Here is a 16,352-nt window from a genome sequence, read left to right on the forward strand (position 1 = left end):
CTGATGCGAATGATTTTCAACACTTGATTTAGATATTTTGAGTATGGCGGCTATCTCCCACATGGTATAATGTTGACTGTTCTCAATTAATGTCTCGATTTGATCGCTATCAACTTCAACTGGTCTACCCGACCGTGGAGCATCGTCCAGTGAGAAATCTCCAGCATGAAACTTCACAAACCATTTCTGACACGTTCGATCACTCACAGCACCTTCTCCAACCACTGCACAAATCTTTTTTTGCATTTCAGTAGCGTTTTTACCTTTCTTGAAATAATAAAGCATAATATGCCGAAAATGTTGCTTTTTTTCCTTCCATCTTCAATATTAAAATGGCTACACAAAAATTCACCAATTTTGATAAGTCTTTTTTTATTTTTTTAAGAATTTATTTATTTTTGGCTGCGTTGGGTCTTCGTTACTACACGCAGTCTTTCTCTAGTTGCGGCGAGAGGGGGCTACTCTTCGTTGAGGTGCGTGGGTTTCTTATCACGGTGGCTTCTCTTGCTGCAGAGCATGGGCTTTAGGCACACAGGCTCAGTAGTTGTGGCTTGCGGGCTCTAGAGCGCAGGCTCAGTAGTTGTGGCACATGGATTCAGTAGCTCCGTGGCATGTGGGATCTTCCCGGACCAGGGATAGAACCCATGTCCCCTGCGTTGGCAGGCGGTTTCTTAACTACTGCGCCATAAAGGAAGTCCTGATAAGTCTTTTTTTAAATGTACGCTGATATGACAACTGTCACATACAATCTAACAAAACTGTTTTGAATGAAGTTAAAAACAACTAAGTGCTACTAGAGCCATCTTGCAGAAAAAACCGAATGAACCTTTTGGCCAGCCCAATACCATATGCATTTGTCTTTCACAGGCAAGTTGATAGTTTCCTGAGTAGGGTACATTACAGTACCCACAATAAATTCAAAGTTGGCCCATGTTTCCCTAATAAAACGTGGTGGTTCAAAAAAACAATTCTCACTCTCTGAGATGAGGAGCAGAAAGAATAGAGCTTATTTCTTTAAAAATGAAGGTCCAGTTAAGAGACTCAACAGCTAAATATTGAATAAAGAACTAAACTTTAAATACATGTATTTCTAGTCCAGTGCTTTTTCTGACAATGTTTTAAGTGCAAAGGAATATAAGTGAAATTCTCACCAGGGAAGCCCGGTTCAGCGGTTTTTTGGACAGATTTCTTAGGAATTTTTCTATAGATCATATCATCTGTAAGCAAATATTTTTTTTCTTCTTCCTATCTGTATGCCTTTTATTTCTAAAAATCAGGTTTTTAAAATAATTAAAAATGGATGTTAGATTTTGGCAAATGTTTTCTCTTTACCTAGATGATTATGATTTTCTCACTCTTAATTTCGTAAAATACACTAATTGATTTTCTAATGTTAATTCAACCTTGCATTCCCGAAATAAACCCACGTGGTCATGGTATGCTATACATTCAACATACTGGAGTCAATCTGATAATATTTTGTACCGTTTGCATTCATGCTTAATAGTGTGTAGTTTTCTGGTAATGTGTTGCTTGGTTTCAGAATCAGGGTAATGCTGGCCTTCATAAAATGCATTGGGAAAATGCTCCTACTTTCTGGAATAGTTTTTATATACTTATTATTATTTTTTCCTTAAATAGTCATGATTGAAGCTATTTGGGCTTTGAGTTTTCATTGTAGAATGGTTTTAAACTGCAAGTTGAATTTCTTAAATAGATGTAGGGCTCTTTATTCTTGAGTTTTAGTAGCTGGTGTTTTTCAAAGAATGTGCTCTTTTTTATCAAATTTATTGGCATAAAACTGTTCATTATGCTCCCTTATTGTCCTGTTATGGTATGTAGCAATTGCACTGATATCCTCTCTTTCATTCCTGATACTGCTAATTCAATTTTCTTTTTCTTAATCCTTTCAGCTACAGTTCCCCTTTAAAAAAATTTTTTTTCGATAAACCAGTATAAGCTTTCATTGATTAATGTTTTCTGTTTATTTTTGCTCTTATATTTATCATTTTTCTTCCATCTAATTTGGGTTTAATTTGTTCTAATGTCTTTAGCTTCCTAAAGGTGAGAGTTTGGGCTTAGACCTTTTTTGTTTAAGAACGTAACTTTGTAAAGCTAAAAACAGACTTAGCTATACTCCATAAAATTTTTATGTGTTTTCATTTTTATTTAATTTAAAAGATTTTCTAATTTTGTCTGTGATTTCCTCTTTGACTTATGGGCTATTTAGAAGTGTGTTGTTAACTTTTCACTTATTTGGGGAATGTCAAGATATCCTGTGTTACTGAATTCTAATTCTAATTCTAATTCAATTCCATTGTGTTCTTAAAATATATTCTGTATGATTTCAAACTTTTAAAGTTTATTAAGATGTTTTATGGTCCAGAATATGATGCTATCTTGATATAATTCCACATGAACTTCAAAAGAAAAGGGTGTTTTATATTTATTTACTGAAAATTTCTGGAACTCTTCATTCCTTTGGTAGAGCCATGTTTCCATCTACTATGATTTTTCTGTTTGAAGAACATTTCTACTACCATAAACCTGCTGGCAACCAATTCTTTAAGCTTGTTTTTCTGATAATGTTTATTTTGCCTTCATTTCTGAAGGGTATTTCACTGGTTATAGAATATTAAATTGATAGGTTTTTTTTTCCCCTTCCAGCATTTTAAAGACATTATTTTTATTGTCTTCTGTCTTACAACATCTGACAATCCATCTGCTGTGATTCATTCCAGTGTTCCTCTGTATACTATGTGTTTTCTTGTCTCTTTGCTTTTGCTGGTTAATTTTAAGATTTTCTCTTAACCACCAGTTTTAAGAAATTTGACAATGATGTCCCTTGATTTCTGTATGTTTGTGTATCCTGCTTGGGATTTGTGGGACTTCGTGGATCTATGGGCTGATAACTTTCATTAAGTGTGAAAAAGTTCTGAGGATTATTTCTTCAAATATTTTTTATTCCTCCTTATAAGACTCAGATCCTATGTATGTTGGCCCTGCTGATACTGTATCACAGGTCACTGAAATTCTATTCATTTTATATCACATTTTTCCCCCACTTCTACACTTCATTTCAGATAGATTTTATTAGTATTTCTGCAAGTTCAAAGATCTTTTCTTCTGTAGTGTCTAATCTGCTGTTATCCCATTCAGTGAAATTTTCATTTCAGATATTTATCACCTAAAGAAGTTAACATTAGATTTAAAAAATATCTTCCATTTTTACTATTCGCTATATTCACATTTTCCTTTAAATTCTCAAAGATAGCTGTTTTAATGTACTTGTCTGTTAATTCCATCACATGTTATTTCTGTGGCAGTTCCCACTGACTGATTTTTACTCCACTAAGTCATACTTTCTTGCTTCTTGGCATGTCTATTAATTTTTGATTGGATGCTGGACACTGTAATGATACACTGTTAAATGCTCAGATTTTGCTGTCTTCCTTTTTTTAACATGTTAAGTTGGAGAAATTGAATATACATACTTTCTGGTTGATTTATTTGCCTTTCAATTGCAAAATAAAGGCTGCCATTCCTGGGCTGCTGGAGTAAATGAGAATGCTAGGTCAACCAAGATGGAGGATACATTGATCAAGAAAAACTTAGCTTTATACTGAACGGAAATTAAGCTTGCCTTTGGCTCTGCAAGGCAACTGGGGGCGCGACCAACCTACAACAAATTTTAATTAATTTTTTTCTTTGTCTCACAGGCAATATAAATCTGCATGAGAGACAGAAGGTGAGTATGAGCTTGTGTTCAGAAACTCGTTTTTCTGCTCCACCCAAAGCTAAAACTGAAACAAGGATCTAGCTTCTATGATAGATGTGTTTCTATTTGCTCTTACACTGGTGTCACCATTAGGAGTTACACATCTATGCAGGGAAATCTGACGTGAACTTCTGTCTGCTGGAGTTCTAGGCTTTGTCCTTTGTCTCTTATACCTGAATGCATTCCAATAACCAGGCTCTATACCACCAGGACTCAAGCAGATGTTAAGTAGCTCTAATGCTCTTTATGTGTGTTGAATCAAGCTTTATGAAAGTTTCTGGTTTTCTATTTACGCATTTCAAAGTTCAGCAAATGTTTTAAGAAATGTTTTCCACATTTTATGTAGTATTTTTAGTTCTTGGTACCAAGAAGTTTGTTTGCTCTGCACATCTAATCTACCACACTACTGGAAATAAAGAGGTCTAATCTATTCCAATACTACCTAAATTCTAACAGTCCCCTTTCCTCATCTCAAGCCTCCAAATTGCTCTAACTTTACCTCTACCTGCAAACTGTTTTAAAAAATCTTTTCCCCAGGACTTCCCTGGTGGAGCAGTGGTTAAGAATCTGCCTGCCAATGCAGGGGACACGGGTTTGAGCCCTGGTCCGAGAAGATCCCACATGCTGTGGAGCAACTAAGCCTGTGAGCCACAACTACTAAGCCTGCGCTCTAGAGCCCACGAGCCACAACTACTGAAGCTCGCATGCCTAGAGCCCGTGCTCCGCAAGAAGAGAAGCCACTTCAATGAGAAGCCCGTGCTCCACAACAAAGAATAGCCCCTGCTTGCCACAACTAGAGAAAGCCCGTGTGCAGCAACGAAGACTGAACACAGCCAAAAAAACCAAAAACCACTTTTCCCCAATCATTTCACACTTTCTGTCCAAATCTTTCCTGACCTCTTTATTACGTCTGACATTAAGAGATTTCTATGACATGTACTCTTTACCTTTTTTATTAAAAAACTATTTAAGGGCTTCCCTGGTGGCGCAGTGGTTGAGAGTCCGCCTGCCAATGCAGGGGACATGGGTTCGTGCCCCGGTCCGGGAAGAGCCTACATGCCGCGGAGCGGCTGGGCCCGTGAGCCATGGCCGCTGAGCCTGCGCGTCCGGAGCCTGTGCTCCGCAACGGAAGAGGCCACAACAGTGAGAGGCCCGCGTACCGCCAAAAAACGAACAAACAAAAAAACTTTAAAAATTTTATGTCATTCACTGACATCTTTTCATCCACTTGCCTCTCAAATCTCATGTACCTTAAATCTCCAACTCTGTCATCTTTTCAAATTACACTTTCTCCCTGGGCCTCATTCACTGCCAAATTCAAGTTTATCTACATACTGCTAGATGTGTATCTCTACCATAGGTGTCATAAACTATAAACCACACCGTCCAAATGGCTATCTAACATCTCTACCTCAATAGCCCAAAGACAGCTCAAATTTAATATATCCAAACCTGAAGCCATTATCTACTGTCTTCACACATTTCTCTTGCCACAGTCCATTCTCTATATTGTAATGTTTTACATTTTTCTAAAATGCCTATGTGGCAGACTATATTATCATTCATAAATATTTGCTGTTCCTCCCTTGATAGGATTATACTTCCCATACTTCCTTGACATAAGACTTAACCATGTGACTTGCTTTGGCACTGAAATGTGAGAAGTAACATATGTTACTTCTGGGCAGAAATTTTAAGAGCTAGTTAGTGCTTCACTGTGGCCTTTTACTCTGTTTCATAAGACAAGCAACATTCCAGATAGATAGAGGCTGCTCCATCAGGCAGGTTACTAGAGGGAAGACAATATGGAGCAGACCCGTCATGGTCATACAGCATGAATAAAAAATAAAGCCTTTGTTGTTTTCAGTCACTGAAATTTTGGGATTTTTTTTTAGCACTGCAAAATCTAGCCTATTCTCAATGATACAATATATGAAATAATTTTCATCTTCCCTGTTCAAAATCCTTCAATAGCTCCCAACTGCATCTACAATAAAGTTTCAATTCCCTCAAATAAAAAAGTACACCATATCTGATATAGTCCATTATTACTTTTACAACTTCGTGTCCTTGTCCCACCTGTCTACTCAAATTACAGTAGTATATATATCACATTTTCAGTATGTCAGTGGTCAGTGCTTGAGTTCCTCTGTGTGCCATAACATTTTGTATACTGGCCTGTTATAGAATTTAACATACTTTTTAAGTGGTGAATATATCCAAATCCTTGAGGACAGGAACCTTATCTTATTCATATTTGTATCCTCAGCGCTCTGTATATACAGTTACCCTAAATAAATAGTTTACTAAAGTAAAACATTTTGGTGATTTTCTTCATAGATATGTCTCTTATTGAAATCTCATTCATTTTTTTCGGGGGTTGGCAAACTTCTTCTATAAGAAGAGAGATAGTAAATATTTTAGGCTTTTGAGGACACACACAATTTCTCACGTATAATTTTTTCTTTTCCTTTAAAAAAACAGAAACAAAAAACAACCCTTTAAAAATGTAAAATCAATTCTTAGCTTGAAGGCTGCACAAAAAAGAGGCCTTGGACAACATTTAGTCCACAGGCTATGGTTTGCTGAACCCTGGTCTAGGCTGACACCATCAAAATTAGTTAGTCATTGCATTAGTCAGTGTAAAGACAAAGTACTATGAGAGACAAAACTACCATTGCTGTTTGAATTCCACTGTACCTTTGGCACAATGGTACTAATAAAAAGCTTCAAATATGGTGAAGATAATCATCAAATAAAAATTAAACAAATTTACCATATTGATACAATTTGACAGTGAGCCCTTGAGTACTGATGAAGAAATTAAATTTTCTAACCATAAGTCATAAGTGATCTCCTAATTAAAACCACATGGACAGAAAGCTAAGGAATGATATGTGACTTACTTGCTAAAACTTTCAAAGGCTTCTAAGTGTTATCAATAAGGCTCTACATGACTGGTCCCTACCTGCCCTTCCAGCCTCATATTCAGTCACTGCCTTTACTCCAACCACACTGGCTCTTTTATTTAATTTCTTGAACTCTCTATTCTCCCCTTTACATATATTACTCCCACTACTGGGAATGAAACTACCACTCCCCATTTCTCCTGATAATACTGATAAATTAAAAATGATTTCCTACTCTCCAATCCCTGGTAAAGGCAGAAGATATATATCATTATTATTATTATTTTGGTAAACGCACATACTATCAGTAAAAAGAAAACTGAGAGTACAACCTAAATCTAAGTATAAAGTGTACAGATATGTTATACTGTATGAAGAAGTTATATATATTTAAAATATGTAAACATTTTAAAAGTTGATTAGAAATAAATATTAATAGAGGTTCTTCTTACAACCTCAGATTGTTTTACATATCTCAAAGATTTGTAAATGCTACTGGAAACTATTACTTTACTAAATAATTTTATATATATCTAAGTCTTTATTACATAGCTCTAATCTACACTCTCCTATTACACTACACACCCCATTACCTCAATTCAACTTTCAAAATCTGTATTTTTGTGTGCGCCTACCCTTCTACCTATTCATTTTGAATTATCCCTTCTGAACTATATTAAAATCACTATACCTCTACAAACCTTCAGTTACAGGATAAATTACGTACTAGGGATGTAAGTACAACATGATAAGTAAAATTAACACTGCTGTATATTATATATTAAAGTTGTTAAGAGAGTAAATCCTAAGTTCTCATCACAAGGAAAAAAATGTTTTTTTTCCTTTTACTTTATATCTATATGAGATGATGGATGTTCAGTAAACTTATTGTGGTAATCATTTCATGATATAAGTAAGTCAAATCATTATGCTGTACACCTTATACAGTGCTGTATGTCAATTATCTCTCAATAAAACTGGATGAAAAAACAAAATCACTATACCTCATGGAGTATGCTTAACTGGACATGAAAGAGGTAAAAGGTGAACACTTTTATTGTTTCAATATACATTATTATTCTCACATCCCAGGACCACTTTTGTTTGTTTTTTCTAAATATTATACTGCAAGCTAATAAATTGTAATCTACAATGTAAAGCTATTATAAGGGAGTTCCCTGGTGGTCTAGAGGTTAGGATTTGGCGTTTTCACTGCTGTGGCCCAGGTTTAATCCCTAGTCGGGGAACTGAGATCTCACAAGCCATCTGGCACGGCCAAAGAAAAAAATCTATTTTAAGTCTGTTCACAAGTAACAGTTGGGAAATTATCTTCAAAGTCTGTTAAAACAAACAGCACTTGCCTGTCGAAGAAGTACTCTCAGATGAAGACCTCTTTCGTGTAGGGCTACAGTTTGTGCTCTCTGATGGTCGCTGGGAAGACTTATCTGAAGTTGGCTGGGAACCTGGAGAGACAGGAAAAGACAGAAATCATAGGAAAATCCAAGTCTAAAAATAAAGTTAAACCATTCTGTGTTAGAACTGTAATATTTTAGCTGTTGCCACTGCCATTCTCTGTAATAATATGACTTTCAAGCTGACAATAAGAGGACATTAAGCGAAGGACAAATGACACTAGATGTTGCAGACAGAATTCCACAGGTCTCATACATAATTTCTCCTGTTACATTAATAGAGGAAAAACTAGTTTTAGTGGAAGAATGAAAAAAATATATGATTTAGTTTTTATGTATTATACTATGAAACATATTATTAAGATACTTATTGATAAAAATTACTAGAAATAATATAATAAACCTGCTCTTGATTATTGACTCAAATTCATCATATAAACTGACAAAACCTACAATGCAATTAATTAGGAACAACTGATGTGAGAAAAGCAGGTCCGACCTGTGCATTTTATAGAATCAAAGATGAAAATTAAAAGAGGTGAACCTTAAATCCATACATTCCATATAATCCAGAGAACACTCTGAAAGAATTTGTTATTACTTTATACATGGAATAGAATAAGCCTCCTTTAACGCTTACTTAAAGTTCCTTGGTTGTATACATAGAAGTTCATGAAGACAAAGAAACTCCATTTCCTTTAAAAAAAAAAAAAGTCTCATATGCTTACCAAAACCCCAAATAAATGCAGCATAATTTAACACAACTCTTATTCAAGGGAAAAGTATGTCATTCAGGAAAGACTATTTCCTGAATAAAATATACTTGGCTCTGATATTAGACTCCTTATACCCTAAAAAGCCAGCTGTTGAGAATACATAATGAATGTCAACCGGTTTGTCAAAAAACTAGTAGCACTCTGAAATGTTCGCTCTTAACTTGAAAAACATTACAAATAAAAAGCCTTACATATAAACTGGAGGCCCAAAAGGTACCATAAATCAAATACTTGAAGATGAGATTTTTTAAAGTTCTGCCTCTAAATGAGAGTTAACTCCTTAATGAACGGACTGACTGAAGGACAACTTGGGGACAGAAGAACTCAATGGAGCTAAGTTTCTAATATTTCCCTTAATAGTAAACCATGAGCTTTCTTTTAATCACGCAGTATCTTAAATCACATCACTGTAAATACTCTTTTAGCAGGCTCTTTTAGCACTGATTAGGTGAGATATAAGACTATGTGTTGCCATTCAAGAGTAACAAATTAGATTGGGGGGAAATTGACGTGATAGTACCTCCTACTTTGGAAACACAGTGATGACTACAGTAAGATATAATTAAGAAGCAAGACTGTTATTGTTGAATCTTAAAAACAGGTACAAAAGGGATTTTAAAAACCAACAGTAAAATAAATCCCCCTAGAGTGTGGTTCAGATAAGATTTCCATTAAAGAGCTAAATACCACAATAAAATAGCTAAGAAGTAAAAGCCCAGGCATCAGTGAAGATATAACTTTAAGTATTAATACTGAAAAATTCATATACTGAACAGATAAATATTTCCTACTCAGACACACAGCCAAGACAGAAGACAACAGGGGCCAAGAAGCTTGAGACATCACTGAACTCCCTTTACCATTACTCTCCTGACTAATGGAGAAACAATCTTAGATTAAGAACTAGGGAAAGAAGGGGTTGGAGAGCACTTTTTATAAAGTCTTCTCTCTCAGCCATAAACTAACATTTATTGACTACAGTTTATATGTTTGGCACTATGCTAGACAATGTGGAGGTGGGGGGAGGGAGAGACAAAAACAGTATAATAGTTTCTGCCCTCAAGGAGCTTATTTAGAGTCTTGTATGTTATCATGTATTACACTTCAGGTGGCATTTGTGCCATCCATTCTTGAGCTCCGTCTTCAGTTTCTAGGCTATTTGGCAACGTTTCCCAAATTTCTTGGTCATCTTCAAGAAAGTCTTGATGAAGGCTTCAACTATACCTTTGATCATCAGGATATCCTGAGAATCACCCTGCCTGGCCTCACCCACCTCAGGGTAAAAGAGGGTACAGGCACTTTCTTCAAAGCTCCTTCTTTTGGTGGCATCTGGAGCTGCAGAGGAGGCAGTGGGAGGTGGAATGGGGGTCAGATCCCCGGAGATCGTTATTGGCAGCTTTGTACAGCAATTCCTGAGAAACTGAAACAATTGAGAGAGAGATGGCTTAGCTCACTTAGCTTCTGAGCCATTTTTCATTTCCTGAAAGTAATGGAGGCCAGCAGCCTATTCTTAGGATGTAATAGGAAACTGGAATAAAACTTCATTCAGGAGGGTTCTCTTTTTTCATTTCAAAAACTCCGTTTGAATTCCCTGTTCATACAGAGCAGAGTTGTTCTTAACAATTTTCCATATTTAAGGGGGAATAAAGTTGTATCCCTAAGATACAGACCTCTAGGGCTTGATACTCAGCAGATCTAGACCTTTATTTCACTTAAAAACATTGCTTATAGGAACAGTAAGAGGATGAGGATACCTGAAAAAAAAAAAATTAACTAATGATGTAAAGCAACCAAGTTTAAGACTGGAAAATGATGATATAAACTCATATGCAAGAGGTAATAATTTGTTAAAGATGTTCAAAAGCATGTTAAAACTGGCCTAATAGCTGAAATCAGCAAACACTATCTCTAACACTACCAGAAACATACTGTTTTATAAGTGCCATTATGCAACTGGGTGGATGGGGAAGAAGATATTGCCCAGAGAACTTGCATGTCCATTTCAAAAGAGACCAATATATTTATGCTTCAAAACCTAAAACAGAATGCAACGCAGAGTTGAGTGTAGTAATGTTAGGTACATGAACTATGGAGTAAGGTATCCTGAGTTTGATTCCTGGCTCTGCTATGAAACATATTCAAATGTATACAAGTAAACATATTCGAATGTTGGTTTAATAAAGGACTTTTAACTAACATGGTTCTTGTGAGTTCCAAAATGAGGTAATATAAAAAATTCAAAAGGTTTTCATAAATGTTATACTATTATACATAAATTGGCTCCTTAGGTTTATCACAGAATTTTTAGACCCTAAAATACTTAATCATGTCACTGACATACATAGGCAACCATTCAATATTAAAATAAAAATTAAAAAAGGACAGGGAATGGAACTAATCTAGAATATCAAGCATTTATCTTAAACATAAAGAAGTACTAGTAAAATAAGTACCTCTAACTAAGAAGTACTATTAAGATAGGTACCTCCAAGGCTGGTAGGTAACTACAAAGGTTGGAAAAAACTCCTCTAAAGTGAATCTTCTAATTTACTGACTCTTCATCATAGCTTCTCCAGGGTTGGGATTATGCTCCGGATTATATCAATAATATAAGATGTGCCCAAATGATGAGTCAGAACCAGAAAGTGTTTAGTTCTCTGTTCAGCTCTGTACCAGGGGAAAAAGTAGTTTTCTGCTTCTACTGTTTGGCTCTTTGGTTCTTCTAAATCATGGCTGATTCCTTAAGGGAGTTACTGATTTGTTACTGTCTCCATCATGTGATGAATGTTTGTTCATGTGTAATCAGTGGTCATTTTATGATGAGACGAGATCGGGCGTGTTCAGGGTGGTATGGCCGCAGCATCAGTGGTCATTTTAGATCTGCCTGGAGGGATATGTGAAGACTCTCCACTCCTCGTAAGACAGGAAGTTTGTATGTATTCCAATTCAAGAAAATCTGGTACTTCCTCAAAGAATATACATTCTAAGTATCAGAGAGTTCCCATTGAAATGAGTTCCCATTTCTCATTTCAATACAGTATTAAAGCTGAATAATTAAGTACTTCAGAATAAACAGAGAATATTAATGGGAATCCCTCCATTCAATATTTGGTAGAAATCCTACTGAATGTCTCATCACACAGATGACAGCTTCAGAAACATGTTTAGAAATTCTATACATATAAATGCAGGAAACAGAACTTAGAGATAAGTCACAAAAGAAGTACCTAAATAAAACTGGACTTTAACATAAATGTAAGGTGATTACCACAAGTAAATTCTTTTTCTTCAGTTGAGGCCTTCATGTAAAAATGAAGGCAGACTACTAGTAAGGAGGGAAACTGAAAAAAGAGAATACCATTAATTGGGATAATAAAGAGGGAATTAAGAATAAAAAAAAACACTTGGAAATGTGAGGGAGCCTTGGAAGTGGTTTTGATTGTAGGATCTCTGCATTTTCATTTGGCCATTTATTGGATGAGCTTTTTAAAGAGAAAAACAGGTTTTAGGGAAACATTTGTGTCAAATTAGACAAAGAGGAGGAAAGATGGTACTTTTAGAGCAAAACCATAAGATGAAACCATGGATAAGAATGTCAGAAAGCTGAGAAAACAAAAAAGAACATAACTAGGTTTAAAAGGGATAAGAATCTGAAAATCTTTATATTATACACAAAAATGGGTGGAAACCAAAAAGCTCTTCTGAAGTTGATTTGTCACTAGAGATTTTGATTGATGTCTATAGAGGAGGAACAGAAACAAATCTAAGATAAAAAAGAAATAGTACATTTACAGATGCCTGGGTGTGAGGACAGTCATATGGGCAAAGATATCAGCATAAACAGAGAAAATTCCCACTGATAATAGTGTGGGGGAGAGGTGGAAGACATCACAAAGAAAACACTGGAAAAGATTCAACCTAACTACTTCACTGAAGCCCTGAGTATCCTAGGCTAAAAAATGAGGAATCTCCAAATGTAAATTAGCAAAAGAACATAGTGAATGAAACCAACAACTGGTTGGATAAAACATGCATTTCTTTAGTCTAAATCCACTATTAAAACTTTAATAACAATACAGTTATGAGTTTTGGTTACACCCTGTTGGGAGTTCAACACTGAAGACCCAAGGAACTAGGAAATGGTTTGAATGAGCAAATTGTCTGATGTTTCTAATGCTATAAATATCTTTGGGTAAGCTATGGAAAAACAGATTAAGTATGCTAGACTTGGAAAGACACTGTTAATCAGTTCATAGATGATATAAATTTATTTTAAAATAACACATTTAAAACTAATTTCTAACATTTAAATTGCTCCTTCCCACCCAAACTAAAGCATGTTACAAAATTTTAAGAAATTCCTCTTCTTTTATTATTTATAAGTCAAGACTACTGGCAATGTTTGTTAAAACGTGACTGAATCAAAACTGGTTATAATTAAAATGGATACCATAGTAAAATAATGTGAACGTAAAACATCAACTATGTGGAAATCTTTGATCAAGTTTTTTTGTTTCCATATCTAAGTTCTGAATCCTCTGCTATAGTTCACAGATCATAAGAGCTCTGGAAGCTTCTTCTGAATGAGCTGAATGCTGAGATAAAAACTGGTTCCTCGATAAAAACAGCTGTTTCTAATTGTGGGAAATATATACTGAAAGCAATACATTTCATCTGACTCACCAATTAAATGCAGTACAAGAATGATTCAGAGACTGTGCTGGTGATTTTGAAGCTAAAAAGCCTGTGTTTTTCTCCTTCCAATCAGGGTATTTCTCATACCGCCCAAATCAGATAATTCGCTGAAATGGAATTCCTCTGGAAATTCCCAGAACTGTACTAACCACCACAATAAATTTTCTGATTTCATGTCCACAGGGTCACACTTCACTTACGGGTGTATCTTACACACCACCCTAGAGAAATTGTCAGAAATCAGAAAATTCTGATCAATGCTTACATTCTTCAGTTAAAAATAAAATAAGACTCAGTATACTGTGCTTCAACCATTATGCTTCTACTATAGTGAATAAACTTTTTCCAAACAAAAGGAAGATTTAGCCCTAATTTTTTCTTGGGGGACAAGATAACTGTTTATATAGATATATAACTTTTTTTATTCTATAATTTGTAAGCTATAAATGCAAAATACTCCATGTGACTGCTCTCCCCATTTTTGAAATCAGGTTGCACGTTCTGGCACGTGCAGCTAGACATGAATTGAAAATGCTGAACAGCAGGGATGGAGAATCTGACACTCCAGGTCAGAAACTCTTCCTCACCAGTCCTATTACATGTCTACTTAACAAAGATACTTAAATAAATAGAATTAGTTATCAGAATTGGGTGAAACCAGAAAACCTGGCCTCATTTAAGAGTATAATTTTATTAGCATCAAGCTGATTTTAGACTGTTAGTATAGAACAGTATAGAAGAGAATATAAGTTAAAAAATAAGCTATCACTTATAAAATGATAAAATGCACAATTACTTATAAAATGACTAGACCAGTTTTCTTTTTAAAGCTTCATGAGATTTAATCCAAAACTGCTGGAGTGATTAAGTCAGTTTGATTTCCCCACATATGAATCAAGGAGAGAAAAGGTTAAATGCCTTGTTCCGGACAACATATCTATCATTTCTGCCTGTGCCCCTGATCTATCTTCCTCAAATTTACATCAACATAATTTATCAAACATGCCTGTTTTATTCCAACTAACACTTATGATAAATCTACTCAATGCAAACAGTAAAGAATATTTTAAATTTTTTCCTTAATCAGTTATCAGTTTGAGATTGGTTTCACTTGACAATTAGTACGCTGCTTTTTAAAAAAAAACTAACCTGATTGTTTTGGAATAATTTTAAATTTACAGAAAAGTTGCAAAGACAGTACAGAGCAAAAATTCTCATATACCCTTTACCCAACTTTCCTTAATGTTAATGTCTTACTTAACTATGGTACATTTGACAAAACTATGAAGTTAACATCAGTATAATTTTTCTACTCATGTCCTTTTCCTGTTCCAGGTTACAATCTGGATATCACATTGTATTTAGTTGCCAAGTCTCCTTAATTTTCTCTGATCTGTGATGGTTTCTCAAGCTTTCCTTGTTTTTCCATGTCTTTGATACTCCTGAGGAGTATGAGGAGTATTAGCCAGGATTTTTATACAATGTTCTGTCCACTCCCCTTTTTTTGATGTTTTCTTATGATTACACTGGGGTTATGGGTTTTTGGAAAGAACACCACAGGAATGAAGTTCCCTTCTAATCACATTATATCAGAGGGTACATATTACCATTGTGATTCATCACTGGTGAAATTATACTTTCACTTGGTTTAAGGTGCTGTCTGCTAGGCCTCTTCACTGTAGTTAGTACTTTTCCCATTCCATACTCTGTTCTTTGGAATTAGGTCACTAAGTCCAGCCCATATTCAGGAAAAGGGGAATTAAGTTCCACTTCCTTGAAGGGGATAGTCTACATACATTATTTGGAATTCTTCTGTAAGGATGATTTGTCCCTTTCCTCTTAAACTGTTCCAGCTTTGGCCACTGGCCAGCTGTTTCCGGATAATAATGTCCCGAAGGTAACTGACAATTTTGGAGTACACGGTATACTAAATAGTTTTTTGGACATTTTAACAGGAAAGCAATTTATGTATAATGAATCTATCTCCAAGTTATGTATGGAAAAATTATCAACTGAAGACGGAGAAGGTCAATTTAAGATAACATGAAATTTAGTTATGTTTTTTATACTTTAAGATGGAAAACTATGTGACACTGAAACAATTACAGATCTAGAAGATGCAGTTATTTCCTTGACAGAATACAAAATTATAAGGAGGAAAGAGCACATAATAAACCAGTCAGAAATGCTACAAAATTTAAAGCTGTAAGAACTTTAAAGCTGTAAGAATTTTAATCACCTGTATTTCCTTATTATTTCCCATTCATTCCTTAACCTCCAGAAATCTACAATTACCACTGTGGAAATCGTTCTTAGATCACAAAAGATAATCTGCTAAAGCAAACTGTCTACTTTCAGTCCTTATCTAAATGATCTCTGTAGCACCTGACACTCTTGACTACAAACTCCCTTAGGAAACCCAGTGTGTTTACCCTACATATTATCATTCCTTCTCTTATTTCCTTCCCTTAAACAACCACTTATCTAAAACTTTTACCTTCCGGTTTGATTTCTTTTGAGCTACAGATCCATATATCCACATATCCCACTCAACAGCATGAAACTCCATCTCCAGTCGCCACCTTTCACTTAATCACATCACCATTCAACCAACTGCCCAAGAGAGGTATCTTGGAGACATGCTAAAATCTTCCTTCTTTTTTTTTTTTTTTTTTTTTTTTGCCAAACGCGGGTCTCTCACTGTTGTGGACTCTCCCATTGAGGAGCACAGGCGCTCCGGATGCGCAGGGTCAGTGGCCGTGGCTCACGGGCCCAGCCGCTC

At 35.4% G+C, this 16,352-nt stretch overlaps 1 protein-coding gene across 7 annotated transcripts in view; it reads right to left on the minus strand.

Annotated features, from left to right (window-relative positions):
* Positions 1–16,352, minus strand: part of ASH1L (ASH1 like histone lysine methyltransferase) — a 217,358-nt gene that overhangs the window by 128,704 nt on the left and 72,302 nt on the right. For 6 of the 7 annotated variants that reach the window (XM_032622913.1, XM_032622947.1, XM_032622924.1 and 3 more), the window contains one exon: positions 8,049–8,150. In XM_032622913.1, coding sequence (XP_032478804.1) covers positions 8,049–8,150 — 102 coding nt within the window. Of the gene's footprint in view, positions 1–8,048; positions 8,151–10,099; positions 10,224–16,352 lie in introns of those variants that run through there. The other variant, XM_032622966.1, reaches the window with a different exon arrangement.

The sequence above is a fragment of the Phocoena sinus genome, chromosome 1 (genome assembly GCF_008692025.1).
Source record: "Phocoena sinus isolate mPhoSin1 chromosome 1, mPhoSin1.pri, whole genome shotgun sequence".
NCBI classification, from domain to species: domain Eukaryota; kingdom Metazoa; phylum Chordata; class Mammalia; order Artiodactyla; family Phocoenidae; genus Phocoena; species Phocoena sinus.